Source organism: Salvia miltiorrhiza, chromosome 6, assembly GCF_028751815.1.
Source record: "Salvia miltiorrhiza cultivar Shanhuang (shh) chromosome 6, IMPLAD_Smil_shh, whole genome shotgun sequence".
Lineage (NCBI taxonomy): Eukaryota > Viridiplantae > Streptophyta > Magnoliopsida > Lamiales > Lamiaceae > Salvia > Salvia miltiorrhiza.
This window is the reverse complement of record NC_080392.1, coordinates 34,966,039-34,980,763: the sequence shown is the minus strand read 5'-3', so window position 1 is coordinate 34,980,763 and position 14,725 is coordinate 34,966,039. Positions and strand designations below refer to the sequence as shown.

General features: G+C 38.3%; 2 protein-coding genes across 5 annotated transcripts; one reads left to right on the top strand and one right to left on the bottom strand.

The window, feature by feature from the left end:
- The first annotated feature begins 4,996 nt into the window (after window positions 1–4,996).
- LOC130989228 (uncharacterized) lies at window positions 4,997–9,561 on the top strand. Of its 4 annotated transcripts, none has more exons than XM_057913180.1 (5): window positions 5,018–5,597; window positions 5,804–5,914; window positions 6,564–6,749; window positions 7,258–7,495; window positions 9,069–9,204. In XM_057913180.1, exons 1-5 carry the CDS (start codon window positions 5,223–5,225, stop codon window positions 9,110–9,112), a joined length of 954 nt encoding a protein of 317 aa, XP_057769163.1. In that variant the 5' UTR covers window positions 5,018–5,222; the 3' UTR covers window positions 9,113–9,204. The 4 variants fall into 4 exon arrangements, with proteins under 4 accessions (XP_057769162.1, XP_057769163.1, XP_057769161.1 ...); XM_057913181.1 differs by having other exon boundaries at window positions 5,023–5,597; window positions 7,261–7,495; window positions 9,069–9,561; XM_057913179.1 differs by lacking the exon at window positions 9,069–9,204 and having other exon boundaries at window positions 4,997–5,597; window positions 7,261–7,606.
- LOC130989227 (lysine histidine transporter-like 7) lies at window positions 8,025–12,621 on the bottom strand. Its single transcript, XM_057913177.1, has 5 exons — window positions 12,135–12,621; window positions 9,581–9,720; window positions 9,051–9,490; window positions 8,802–8,933; window positions 8,025–8,718 (listed from the first exon to the last, which is right to left on the bottom strand). The coding sequence occupies exons 1-5, from the start codon at window positions 12,434–12,436 to the stop codon at window positions 8,242–8,244; spliced, it is 1,491 nt and encodes a 496-aa protein (XP_057769160.1). The 5' UTR covers window positions 12,437–12,621; the 3' UTR covers window positions 8,025–8,241.
- Between the last annotated feature and the right edge of the window lie 2,104 nt (window positions 12,622–14,725).

Below are 14,725 nucleotides of genomic sequence, written 5' to 3'. Positions count from 1 at the left end.
AGGGGCTAGAGGGAATCAATGGCCGTTTACCTTCTTGGGCTAAAGTTCTGTGAACCCGATCTCTGCATCCATCTTCAATCACCAACATTTCAATCCAAACCTCCAACTCAGCCATTCATTCGAAATCATATTTATCTCCGTAGGATTTCGACATTGAATCGGTCAAATCCCTCAGAAAATAGTCGGAGAGTATTATTCGACGAAAGGCGGAAGAGAAAGAGAGCGGGCTTCAGATGAGAAATGGATCTACATCACAGGGATTAGGGAATGGGTGATGGAGGAGGAATAGCAGGTGAGAGATGAATGCAGAGGGGGGCTAAGACCCAAGAAAGTCGACGAGAGGCGGAGAGGCGGAGGATGAATGCAAAGGGGCGAAAGCTTCTCGAGAGAGAGAAGCTTTAGGGTTTTCTGGCGTGGTGGAATCGAGAAGGAAAATAGGGGTGAAGTCCGAAATTAATTAGGGATTCATTAGTGTTACAATTAGTGAGTTAATTTGTTTTAAGTATGCCCTTATTATTTCCTAAAATAGAAACGAGACATTATCGGTGGGACAACCCGAAAAGGAATACGAGACATGAATAGCGGGACGGGGGGAGTATCTTGTTTGGTTTGAATGATAATATATTTGTTCACTCCTTATAAAGTGATATAAAATTATGCCACCATTTCTTATGTATAAAATTATCCATTTCCCAAGGGATAAGGAGCTGTCCGAAAAATTATACAATCTGTCCGAATTTTTTCATACATCAAAGCAAACGAGGTATAAAGTGATAAATGTTAAAAAAAAAAAAAGGGATAATAGTATAATACCCCTTATCTTTAGGGGGTCTGGCCGGCTTCGCCCCTACTTCATACATTCTAAAATGAACGCAAAATTTATGCAAGATGGATTAGGATTTGAATTTAAATTGATGACATGTTATATATACAAATAAAATTACAAATAACACATCTTGTAGTGAAACATTGTCGCATAAGATTTCACACTAATATATCAAATTATAAATATGTTATTGAAATACGTATATCTTTCATGCATGAAGACGAAATAAAATTAATACTTTCAAATAAGATCTCATATATTTGTATATAAATGAATAGTGAGAGTAAATGCAAGTTGGACAGCATAGTAGTAACTGTCAATCATGAGTTGGGATTGGGATTTGGGATTTACGCGTCTGATAATTTCGATATTGATGATATATATTATAATATCATCTTTGACTATGAACTACTTTCAACTTGCCTCTCATTACATTATAGTCTAAGTTTTTCATGAGGTGAGATTCCAATTAATGTATCTACATATAAGGTGCGTAAACATGGAACTTTCTTAAATCTTAATTAGCGGCTATTTTTTTAGGCTTTCTTTAGTTTTAATGTTGACTTTTCTTTCTGTTTAAAATATAAAGATTTTATCTTTCTTTATTCACTTTTAGTATATACATGTGGCCATGTGGGCGATATCCCATCTGCATATAATATACTAGTATTTTTTTCACCATTATGTAATATAGAGGTTTCACTTGTGTGTAATGTATTTTTCACTTTTGTGTGGTGTATGGATCCCATCTGTATATATATATACCTCATATAATTATATATATAAAAAGATCACTTAGCATCTTGCAAGTCACGTTAGCTTTTCGTCGCCGCAAATACACTTCTTGGATATTTTTCTTGGTTTTACGATGATTCGTGCATTTAATTACAACTAATATGCCCGTCCGTGCGATGCATGACGAACATCGAAATTTATCGATATGTTTAAATAATAAATAGATATAAATATTAATATATATATATATATATAAACAAATACTAAATATATTTCAAAATAAAATAAAATAATCAACATCAATTAATCCAATAAATCAAATTTGAAAACATTAAATTTTCAACTTTATATAAAGTGTAATGATAATTATAGTTATTAAACAATTGAAAATTATTTGATAAAATTAGCATTAATTATTATTATTATTATTATTAAATCTATTTTACAGTTATTATACGTCAAATTAAAGCTAATTTTATGGTATTTAATTTGATATGCATATTAAATATTTTATTATTACTCAGAATAGTAATTTTCAAAAAGAAAGAAAGGAAAATGTATAAGATAAAAGAAAAGAAAAGAATAACAAGAGTTTGAATTGGAAACTAAAAAACTGCCGATTATGTAGTCAAAGTAAGTGGATATATATTTTAATAAGGGGTAATTGCCCCCAAATACATTATCTTTCACAATTTTTTGGAATTGCACATCACCTTTAAAATTCGCTTCATAATACATAACCTTTATTTTTCTTCTGAAATTGCACATGGTCAGCCAACCACCAACCGGAAAAAATAACGTGGATGTCGGAAACACCACATATACAAATCGAAAAAAAATTAATTGATGTGACAGCCATGTAGATTTTTTTTTTTGCTATTAAATTCTAATTTTCAGAATATAGAATTAAAGCATTAATTTCTCAAATATCCAATTTTCCCCTAAATTTCCTAGTTTTACAATTTCTCACTTTTTACAATTGCCCTAGGGTCCAGACTTGAATTTCGATATGCTCCACAATTGCCCTAGTGTTCAGTGATCTGCTCCACATTGTCCTAGCTCCAGCGATTACACCAACACCAAGAAAGGCTCCAACTCCGGTGATTACACTTGCTTTAGCGATTACACCAACACGAACCAGCGGCGAAGGCTCTGGTGCACGCGATGAACCGGAAACCAAGGCTCTGTCGCACGGGACGAATCAGGCAGGGAGACGAACGTGTCGCCGCTAATTTAACTTAGATTGCGATCTTTCCCCTAACATCAACTGCTAATTTGCATAGATTCCACAAACTCAATTAAAGCGAACAAGCTGGCAATTTGAATTATTCATTATGCATTTGGCGTGGGTTGCTTTCTTTATCCAGGGCCTACTGTGCTAAAAACTTAGTTGATATAATCCTTTTTTGGTTGGTTTAAATGCATTTATTGTTGTCGTGTTGTTGATTATGGTAGAACTGCAGGGGTGATGGGAAATTGTTGTTTTCGTGGGATCTAGTGAGGGAAGGTTGCATTCAGCGATGTCAGGACTCAGGAGGCCAAACATCGGGTTCGACGCAAGCCGATAAAGATCCGTCCGTTCGACAATTTGTTGCGAATGGGGAAATTGTAAAACTAGGGGATTTAGGGGAAAATTGGGGATTTGAGAAATTAATGCCTTAATTCTATATTCTGGAAATTCGAATTTAATAGCAAAATAAAAAATAAAAAAATCCTACATGGTTGCCACATCAATTAATTTTTTTTCCGGCGTGTATATGTGGTGTTTCCGGCATCCACGTCATTTTTCCGGTTGGTGGTTGGCTGACCATATGCAATTCTAAAAGAAAAAGAAAGGTTATGTATTATGAGGCGGATTTTAAAGGTGATGTGCAATTCCAACAAATGGGAAAAAGTAATGTATTTAGGGGCAATTACCCATTTTAATAACTGAAATTTAAAAAATAACTATAATTTTAAAATATGGCGGGAAAAAATAGCCGTTAAACTGCTCTTTTATATAATATATAGATATAGATTGCAATTATAATTATAAGATATTTTTGTTAAAAAAAAGTTTAATAATTTAGAATTAGAGTAATTTACTGCATGTCAATGTATCTGAAAAAAACTCAAGCCCCCCCCCCCCCCTTTTGGGCCTCGTCACTCCTTGGGTTGTCGGATTCAAATTCGGCCCAATAATAAATAAACATGAAGCATGCTACATCTGTGGTGCGCTTTATTTCATTTTGTTAATGGGTCCCGGCCCGAATAATTGGATTTTGCTGAGCTCAATAATTGGGCCATTCTATTTTGAGTTTATAAAGGAGAGATTGAGATTCGTATATCGTATTTATAAAAAATTGAAAAGGTCTTGTAATATTTTATTTAAATTTTTGCAAACCCATTTCCGTAGCCCCAGGAAAAGTGAGTATTATATAGACCAAAATAATTAAATAGCCATAATGGGGCTTAGAGTTTAGAAACCATATTAATAAAAAAAGGTTCTATAATATTTTAGTTTTACTGAAAGGGTTTTATAATATTTTAATTTTAGTTAATCGTTTTGTAGACCATTTCCGCAGCCCTAGGAAATGTGAATATTATTTATTATAGACCAAAGTAATTAAATAATCATTTTATAGAACGTAGAGTTGCAAATCGTTAATCAGCTGCATATATACCGATAAATATCGTCAAAGACGATATCCTCCTAGCTATATTTTCTTGTGTTCTTAAATACTTTATTTTAGTAGAAAAAATAAATTACTAATATAGATGCAGTTCCAACTTTCTCACTCAGCTTTTAGCTTTAAGCTTTCACAGTGTCCCAAAAAAAACGTTGGGCGCCACGCGATTTCTCACATTCAAAACCCCCATCCACAGTTCCACACACACACCAATCTATACCAATTTCAGCCTTTTAGATTAAATAAATTTAGTTATTTATTCTCTCTCAGAAAAAGGAAAAAAAAAATTACTTCCTCCATCGAAAAAATTGAAACCCAAAAAAGATGACACGAATTTAAAAAATAATATAATAGTTGTGTTTAAGTGAAAATTGGGTTTCATATTTTTTAATAAATAGTTGTGGAATTATTTTTAAATAAGAAAATATCACAATTTTTAGAGACATCCAAATATAGTAATAATGTCATAATTTTTAGGGATAAATGGAGTATTGCTATAACATTATTTAGATTAATAAAATTAAAATCATATTAGAAGATTTACATAACTTAATTTGTGGACCATGCGGCTTATAAAATAGTCGATATAATTATATATGATGTGTACGGTGAATTAGACGTAATTTAATCTCTTTATGCATAGTAATTTAATTGACTTAATTCAATTTAATACTTAATTTTGAGATAGTGCACGTAAAATTACGTTTCTCATGAGTCAAGACAAGATTACTAAAAACCGTATTAAGATTTGAATACAAAGTATAGCAGATGTGTTATGTGTAGAACTCCAGTTGCATTAACCTCGGAATTCACAAACGTTTTCGGACAAACAAACCCATCAAAATTATCCAAAATAAAAGAAATTTATTACTACCATTTCCTAGAAAACCTTCTATCCCTGCATTAAACCCTTCTGTAAGCGTACCCACAACTATCAAACAGATAAATATATTTATTGCAGATCATCTCTCTCTCTCTAAAATTCCTAATCAATGGGCGTAGCAATGCACGTAAAGTCGGACTCGGAGGTGACGAGCCTCGACGCGTCGTCGCCGCCGCGCTCGCCGCGGCGGCCGCTCTACTACGTGCAGAGCCCGTCGCACTCGCAGCAGCACGACCTCGAGAAGATGTCGTACGGCTCCAGCCCCTTCGCCTCTCCCCCCCACCACTACCACTACCACTGCTCCCCGATTCACCACTCCCGCGAGTCCTCCACCTCCAGATTCTCCGCCTCCCTCAAGAACCCCCGCCACTCCTCCGGCGCCGGCGGCTGGCGCCGGATGCACCGCAAGTACGACGAGGTCGGCGCCGAGGCGGAGGGGGAGGAGGAGGGAGAAGGCGAGGATGAGAGAGAAGATGGTGCCCAGGTGCATTATCTTTTTCTTCTAAATTTTGAGTTTAAGATCTCGAAAAGATAATTTTCTTAGGTATACTGTGCAATAATTTACACTAAATATTGATAATTTAACTGTTTAAAAAGAATTATGATAAAATGAAATATTCTTGTTTTGTGGGGTGCTGAAGCCCTCCTTGGATACTCTTGTGTTTTGAGCTGTGCTTCGTTGTCGGGCAGGTGCGATTCTACGTGGCGTGCTTCCTGCTCTCGTTTGTGGTGCTGTTTTCTATATTTTCTTTGATTCTTTGGGCTGCGAGTTTCGCTTACAAGCCCACTATAATCGTTAAGGTTAGTTTGAATTTGTTTTTTTTTTTCTTTTGAGGTTTTTACTTCGATTTCTCGTTTTGTCTACTGGTATTGGAGCAAGAATGCATGATCGATGAATGCGGGCCTTCGTCAATGCTCGATAAGATGTAGAAAATCTTGTCAAGATTCAATTTTTCGATGTTTTTGTTTGTTGTTTGGTGTTTTCATCATCTTGTCGTTTTCTGAGGTTAACTCAGTTTCTGAATTCATAATGAAAAAGGATTGCTTTCTTGTATATGGTGAGTTGAACTGGTATCCAACGGTCAAGAACTTTTTATGTGTGGGAATTTGAAAAGAATAGATTTTTACTCCACTAGATAAAGGCAATGCAACAGGTCTGTTTTTAGCAACCCAAGTTGAAACGAGCACATGAAAATCCCTATTTCAAATTATATTTTAGTCCGTAGTTTTGTTGCAATGATGTGATTAGATTTAAATTCCTAACTGGGGATAATGTGAGGCGAATTCAATTAATTTGTTGGGAAGCATCAAATAATTCAGTAGTCGCAATGTGGGGATAAGGATTGGTGTTGATATGTTGCTATCACCATAAATTACAACTGCAAAAAGTCTGTTTCAGTCTTTGCCAATTCTTGCAAAACTCAGTACTGTGATGATATGGTGTGAACAGAACATTTTGTTTGAGAATTTTTATGTACAAGCTGGGATGGATGCCAGTGGGGTGCCAACGGATATGCTAACCTTGAATTCAACGGTCAAGATCTTCTACCGCAACCCGGCCACCTTCTTTGGCGTCCACGTCACCTCCACGCCCCTCGAGCTTCACTACTTCGACCTCAAAATCGCGTCTGGTCATGTAAGTCATGTTTCAGTCTCGTATTTTATTCATCATTGTATGTGTTTGTACTTGTTGGCGAATTGGAACACGAGATTAGAGTTTACTACCCTTGATTCATATCCCACTTAAAGAGTAGGATTAGAGAAATCTTAGTAATAAGTATAAAAAAACTCAATTATATATTTTTTGTCAATCATGAAAAGTAACTGAATTGGTTATGAAATAGTGACAAGCAGTTCTTGTAGTTGCCATGTATAGAAACTACTGCAAAGACTTGTGTACGTCTGTATATCTATACAATGATAATATACTTCAACACGAAACGAAGTTGTATTGAATTTGGGGTGTGCAATCTTATGCTATGTGAAGAAACTACTGCAAATACTTATATATGTTTGTTTGTCAATGCAGTATTTTTAACTGCATATGCAACAAAAAATGAACTAGTACAATGGCCTTATATTATGGTCTTAATCAAAATTTTCTTGCTTCCCTTGTTTGTAACATTGCTCTGATGAATTTTGAGCAGATGGCGAAGTTCTACCAGTCGAGGAAAAGTGACCGGAAGGTGATAGCAGTGGTTCAAGGGCGGCAGGTGCCGCTGTATGGAGGGATACCGGCTCTGGCCGTTGCTAGAGGCCGCGTGGACGACATGTCCGTGCCACTAAACCTAAGCTTTGTAATAAGATCGAGGGCGTACATCTTGGGAAGGCTGGTGAAGCCCAAGTTCTACAGAAGAATTTTGTGTGAAGTTACTCTAAGAGGTAACCATTTGGGCAAGCCACTTAATCTGATTAAGTCTGAATCTTGTGTTTATCATTAGTGAACTTTCTTGTTAATGACTAACTTATTCATACATGCAAATATTCTGCTCTTGATCTTGTGCATCCTTGTGCTCGTCTTGATTGAAATTTTCGTGTTTGAGCGCTTATTTAGGGCTTGTGTAGAAGCATTTGTTTGACCCCTAAGTTATGAGATAGCCGTTATCCTATTTAGGGCTTGTGTAGAAGCATTTGTTTGACCCCTAGGTTATGAGATAGTCGTTCCCCTGACTAGGCCATACACGAGAGCGTTGGCTTTCAGTTATGAGGTCGTCATTCTACATATTTTAATCGTTGGTAAAGTGTATAAACAAACTCCAGGTCATGTAAGTGTTGGTTTTGTACCATCTCTCGTGTCATTTAAAGATAATCTCGTGTTTCAATCTCGTATTTTATAATTTATGCCAGCTTTCTTCATGGTGATGTGGTAGGTCATGACTGAATTGATGAAGAAACAGACATACAAACCTTGTTGCAATAAGATTAGTTTATAGGTTTAAAATGGTTGGTAAGACTATTTTCAGTTACAAGTTCGTTACTCCACTAGCCCCTTAGGGAGTGACAAATCACGAATTTGAATCCCACCGACACATCTAGCTCGATATTCCGTGCGCACCTAAGGTAGCAGCTGCAGATATCGGAAAAGAATAGGTCATCATTCTACTAACTTAAAACCATCTACGAGGTCCCTAGGGGCGGTAGAAGTTGGCTTTTAAGCCATTATCTATCAAAGACCATAGCGCCACAACCAAGTAAACAAAGGCAAGCATTGCGCCGGCTGAGCCGAGCCCCACATTGAGGCACCACGTCGAGCTGAAACGTTGAGGTTTCTTGATGGCTAGCCACATGAAGCACGGGTAGACAAGTGTGACGGGCAACCCTATCGCTCCTATGAGTGCGGCCAGGCGCGGTAGGAACGGGAAAGTTACCGCTATGAAATAGGTTAGCCCTCCAAAGAAGAGCTTAATCGCCGAGCGCACCCATCTCGGGCACGCCTTGCCCCTCTTGGTCACATAGATGCGCTCCAAGTTGTCGAACGTGGGCATGGCGTAGATTTGGAAAGCGCAGACGTAGTTGATCATGATCAATACGCACACGCCGCCTATGATGTGCTTTGACGTGTGGAATTTCGTAAGAGCGATGAGCATCCCTCCGTCCACTGGTGTCTGAAAGGAGTAAAAAGAGTAAATTTAACACTACAAACATCAAGATGTGGGCGGGAAAGTTCAAATTCAAAACTCAATGTTACCTTATCTCCATAAGCCCAATATCCCACTATTGCAATTGGATAAAGACACATAATTTGTAGTATTGACGAAAATGCCACTGCTCTCCACATAGATTTATGCGATGATTGTTTCTTGTTACTGGGTAGCGTCCCCTGCAATAGCCACCAAAACAAACGTTTTGTAAGTGATTAATGTTTAAGGCCATCTTGAATCCATAGCGTGAGTTTTAATTTTCTTTATCACCGTGTATGTTTGTTATGATAATTTACCTGTATTTCCAACACAAGATTGTGCCCTCGAAAAGCAAGTGCAAGGACCTCAAAACCACTAAACGCATCTCGGATTCGAGTCGGGCTTTCGGCTACCAACACTGCTTTCGTCTCAACACTGTCGCCCAGCCCGCCCTTCATCACGGGTAGGATCCACAAAAGGCTACAGTAAGCAAGCACGGCGGCGGAGCCAACAGCCGCGACGGAGGCCAACGAGTTGAGGTTGGGGAAGAAGTGCGCCACGAAAATGGTGAAGCAGATGAACACCAAGAAGCATTCAATCCCGGTCAATTTGGAGGCGGCGCAGCCGGGATTGCCGTCGCAGATGGATTTGAGGAACATTTTCATCACGGCGCCTCCCATGATTATGTACAACACGCACGTGCCGCCGGATAGGTACATTGTTGGGAAAATTGCTAGCAATTTCCCTAGTTTTTCACCTATGTTTTTTCCATACATATATTAGAGTTAGTTTTATGAAATGATTAATTATATATTTTTGAGAAGAAAATGATTTAATTTATACTAACCGAATGCTACGATTGAGAGGTGGACAAATCTGCTGTAACGAATCCCAGTGACTGGAAATGATTCGTGGAGATTCACTAGAAGCCATTTAGTGTAAAGCTGCCATGAAAAAGCTATAGACAAACAAAGAATTCCCCAGAACCTGATGAAGAAAATAAAAATAAAAATAAAATTGAAAGTAAATTCATATTAAAGGATATTGTATAAATAAATAATTAAAAAAAGCGGCAAATTGCATGAAAATACCCCACTTTATACTAAAATCTGATTTTTTGACAATCTTTTTTTTTTGTTGCAAAAATTTCAACTACCTTTCAATTTGTTGCAATGTCCGGCCCGTTAAATTTTCCGGCCAAATTAAATCTTAGTTGGCAGTCGGAATGCCAACGTGGCATTAAAAATGCCAAATCACACCCACCCACCCCTCCTACGTCACCCCTCTCTCTCTCTTCCCCCTTCCCCCTTCCCTCTCTCCCTCGACGGCTCTCACCCTCTATCTCACTTCCTCCATCGCCGCCACTTCCTTCCCATTTTCTGGGACCTCCGCAGCAACGGCCGCCGCCCCCAAATTTCCAACAACTCGTCGGACTTCCTCCCTCCACCGCCCCAGATACCCAACAACTCCGCCGCCCCCAAATCAGAAATTGAAGAATGGAGAAAAACTTCCAATTCTAGAAAAAAAAAATCTTCAAAAAAACGCTCCTAAATCAAGGAAAATCGAGAATTTCAGGGGTGGTCTCAGAGATGTTATCATCATCGACCTTTTTCCCGGAGAAAATTTCAAGAAAAATCGAGGGGCGACGCTGCTTGGTTAGGGTTTACAGAGGGGCGCCGCCGCTTCCACCTCTGCCCAAATACCCTTCAACCCCGTCGTGCCACTTCCACCTCTGCCCAGATCTGCCCAAATTCTCGGGTCTCCCCACATCACCATCTCTGACTCCCCATTTTCCAGCGCCCAAATTCTCGGGTCCGCTGGCTTGAGAGCCAACGTTTTCTCAAGCCGAAGAGCGACGGGCGAGCGAATTAGGGCCAACCCCCTTTTTCTCAGGCGGCGGCTCTGGTTTCCATTTGAGCACCACTACCTGTTTCGTTCTCAAAAGAGCAACGACCGACGATTTGAGAAAAGGAGGGAGAGGGAGAGACGATGGGAACCGGCGATTTGAGAAAAGAATGGAGCGAGAGAGACGATGAGAACCGACGATTTGAGAAAAGAATGGAACGGGAGAGATGATGGGAGAATTTGGAGGGCGGCGAAAACAGGGTGTGGAGAGAGAGAAAAAGAGGGAGAGAGAGAGAGTGACGTGGGAGGGGAGGGTGAGTGTGATTTGGCATTTTTAATGCCATGTTGGCATTCCGGCTGCCAACTAAGATTTAATTTGGCCGGAAAATTTAACAGGCTGGACATTGCAACAAATTGAAAGGTATTTGAAATTTTTGCAACAAAAAAAAAAAGATTGTGAAAAAACCAAATTTTGGTATAAAGTGAGGTATTTTCATGCAATTTTCCCTTAAAAAAAGTAAGCAAATATTGATTATTTAAAACAGTATTAATCACGTGACATGTGAAATATGGTATTCGATATATAGGTTCCTAATGGATATATTATAAAAATTAATTAATTAAGCAGATATGGTCTTTGATGTGAGTTCTTTTTCATGAATAAATTTATTATGAAAAAATAAGGGATAACAAAAATTTATTCCTTGAATTTTTTTTTCTTTTCTCTCATTTTCTATTCAAGAAAAGTTCACCATTTTTAGTTATTATTTTCACTTCAAGAGTGATAATATTATCACACCATTCATTCTTTCTTTTCACTTCAATGCTGTGATAATATCATCTCTCTTTGAAGTGAAAAGAAGTAGTAATAAAAAATGATAAATTTTTCTTTTGTAAAAAATGAGGAAAAATAAAGAAGGCATTCAAAGACATAAATTTTTGTTATTTTTTATACTTCATTCGTAAAAGAGAACACACCCTATTAAAAAAGCAAGGCTTTGAGGAGTGACGTATTAAGACTGTTTCCTTTTGAAACCATGATTGAATTCTTCAATTTATATGTTCCAGTATAAACTATTTTAATAATGTCTTTTAAGATGTAAATTAATTGTAATGATAAAAGGAAGTGTGATGTGATTCATGCATGGTGATTTGAAACTATATACTACTGCTATTTAATAAAGAAACAGCACAAGCTACGAGTCTCAATTTCCCATATTGTATTGGGTGGTTTGAAACTATAAATTTAATTAAAATAACAACTCAGACTTAGGTAAGACTTATCCTAAGACTTCTTTATATAAAGAGTATTTTTCAGTTTCTCAATTTTAAAAAAAAAATGGAACATGGAGTATATAGCTAACATTGTAATTGTAACTCCAAAATATTACTATTAATTTGAATATTGTAACGTCCGTAATTATGATAACAATAATAATAATCAATATTAAAAATACATGGTATCTCTTGTATTGCATATCTTCTCTATGTGTTTGCAATTGATTAATTTTGAAACAAAAAAATAAAAAATTGATAGAAAGTGAAACACGATTTACCATCCGAGGGAAACGAGCGCAATGGGAAGCTGAAGCAGTTGGATTCCGATTCCGGAGCACAAGAGATGAGCTGCAGCACTTAAAGTGCTGCCGTTTCTGGACTCCGTAATCGGCAGCCAAGCATCTGCGGGATTGAACTCGCCGGAAAACTCATCTCCTCCGCCGCTCACGGCGCCGGATCCGTTGCGCATTTCCGGCCGGCGGCCGGCCTGTTCTTCGCCATTGTTCTCTGCGGAATCTGGATCGTCGGAAAACGGTGTGACTTTTGATGATCCGACGCGAGAGATAGAGATTTCTGCCATGGTTGAAGGTGTCTATTGTGTGTGTGTGTGTGTTTTTCTTTACTCTTTGACTCTTTGTTGTTTGCAGGAGGAAGATACATACACATGTGACATATATATAGACATAGAAAGAGAGAGGAAAACGGTTGTTAGGAATCTTAAGCAATTTAGCATTAAGATATTGAAGCAATCGAAACGAGATCTTCTGTTTATATTTTTCCAACTATTTTTTTATTTTTTTTGAAAGTTATATTTTTCCTATTATTAAATCAAATCTCGTACGATGATGAAGCGTAGTCTATTGGTAAGACGCTTCTTATTATATCAATTACTGAACATTTTTTGAGAAAAATGAAATTATATATATGATTGCATATTTAAAAAATTAGATGATAAAAATAAATATAAAATTGGACGATCCATCAAAATTCCATATCATGAATGTTAATCTATATATTTCTATACACTATGTCAAAAGAGCTTTGTGTAGGCCTATTATATTAGTATTATATATTTAAGTTAATAAATTGTAGCAGCTGTTTCAATTTTTTTTTATTTTTTTTGCGCATATTTTTTTTTTAGGAAATTTAAGTTATACCTTAAGTTTACTTTTTTAGCAAATTAAATAATGCGCCTAATTCTACTCTATTAAGCATTAAAATATGATGGCTATTTTCAACCATAGTTTGACATAGGATCAATTAGTGATGAAATAATCGAGATGTTTGACAACTTTTAATTGGGAGCAAATTTTTGCCATCTTTATTTCTGATATTAATTTTATTAAATTTAAATTTTAGTTCAATTATGACATAATTGTATTGTTGAAAGAAAAACAATATGGAATTTTATTTTTATTTTACTTGGAGAGAGGGGGAACGATAAGTCTGCACCGCTTGGATATTCCCTTGAGACACGTTATAGAATTTCATAAAATACAGTTTTATGAAATTTCAATCGTAGCTTAGGTTTAGTTTTCACCAAATTAAGCACATATTTTGCACTAGGCGTATAGTGGCTATTTCAAGTATAGAAGGACACGTACGGTACCAATTCAAAGAATTATTAACTTGCGTGTCTATAATATATCGATGATACTATACATTAAAGGGTTAAGTATCAATTTAGCCCCTAACGTAGAGGCCCTTGTAGCCAATACAACCCTATGCGCAGGGGTGTCTCAACTAAACCCCTAAGGTCCATGTTTTGCGCCAAGTAAACCCCTCCGTCTAACGGAGAGTTAACACCGTTAACTATTTTAATTTTTTAATTTTTTTTCTTTTATTGGTGGTGGGACCCACACCATCTTCTTCACTAAGCTCGCCGGAAACACGCCGGAATCCACCCCTTCCCCGAAACTCCGGCGTCGCAGCGACGACAAGCCGCGGCCGCCTATCTCACCAAAGTGGTTGACACCATTCCAAATCAAGATTTTATGAAGAAAAATATTATGAGGGATGGCCGCCGCCTCCGATCAAACCAGCACACAGCGGCGATTAGGCCCCACGCCCTCCGTCGTGCCGTGCGCTGCCGCCGGACCCTGCGTCCCACACCGCCACCAGCCTGACTTCGCTTCAAACTCCAACAAGAAGCGGCGAGAAAGACCGACTGGATCTGGAAGACCGGCCGATAGGGAGACTGGATCTGGAAGAGCGGCTGGATCTGGAGGGAGACCGGTCGACTGGATCTGGAGGGCCGAAGGCGGCATAAGGAGGAAGGGGAGGATCCAGCGGAGGGAGCGATGGCGGCCTCGGCCTTTGAGGTCGACCGGTGGTCCAGAGATGGTGAGATCGACGGCGGTGGTAGCCAATGGCTGCTGCTGTTCGTCTGTCAAGGAGAGGGGCGGAGGCGATGAGTTGGAGAGTCAGACGAGGGAGGCGGCAATGGGTACGGTCCGGCTGACCGTAGCTGTCAGCTGAAGGAGGGAGGCGGTGGCTCTGGCGGCTAGGTCGCCGGAAATCGAAGAGGAGAAATAGAAGCTAGGGAATTTTGGGGGTTTTCGTGTTTTTGAAGGGGAAAAGGAAGAGCGAGAAGAGGGAGTGGTCGTGGTGGCCGTATCAACGGAGAGAAGAAGGTGGTGGTGGCAGCTGGTGGTGAGGGCCCCACGCAATAAAAAAAAGAAAAAAAAATAAAAGACGGACGGAGTAACTCTCCGTTAGACGGAGGGGTTTACTTGACGCAAAACATGGACTATAGGGGAGCAGGGGCCAAAATGTTCGGGGAGAGGTAGATCTTTATTCGGTTGGTGGCCGAAGATAGTGGAGGTGGGGGGGTCAGAATTCAGTTTGGTTTGCTGATAAGGTTCGACGT

Coding starts and splice junctions, on each gene's coding strand:
- LOC130989228 (XM_057913178.1), top strand. CDS start 5,223: ATGGGCGTAGCAATGCACGTAAAGTCGGACTCGGAGGTGACGAGCCTC. Junction 5,598..5,803: donor AGAGAGAAGATGGTGCCCAG/GTGCATTATCTT, acceptor GTTGTCGGGCAG/GTGCGATTCTACGTGGCGTG. Junction 5,915..6,563: donor AGCCCACTATAATCGTTAAG/GTTAGTTTGAAT, acceptor TGGTGTGAACAG/AACATTTTGTTTGAGAATTT.
- LOC130989227 (XM_057913177.1), bottom strand. CDS start 12,436: ATGGCAGAAATCTCTATCTCTCGCGTCGGATCATCAAAAGTCACACCG. Junction 9,721..12,134: donor GCGCTCGTTTCCCTCGGATG/GTAAATCGTGTT, acceptor TTTCTTCATCAG/GTTCTGGGGAATTCTTTGTT. Junction 8,719..8,801: donor ATTGGGCTTATGGAGATAAG/GTAACATTGAGT, acceptor TACTCCTTTCAG/ACACCAGTGGACGGAGGGAT.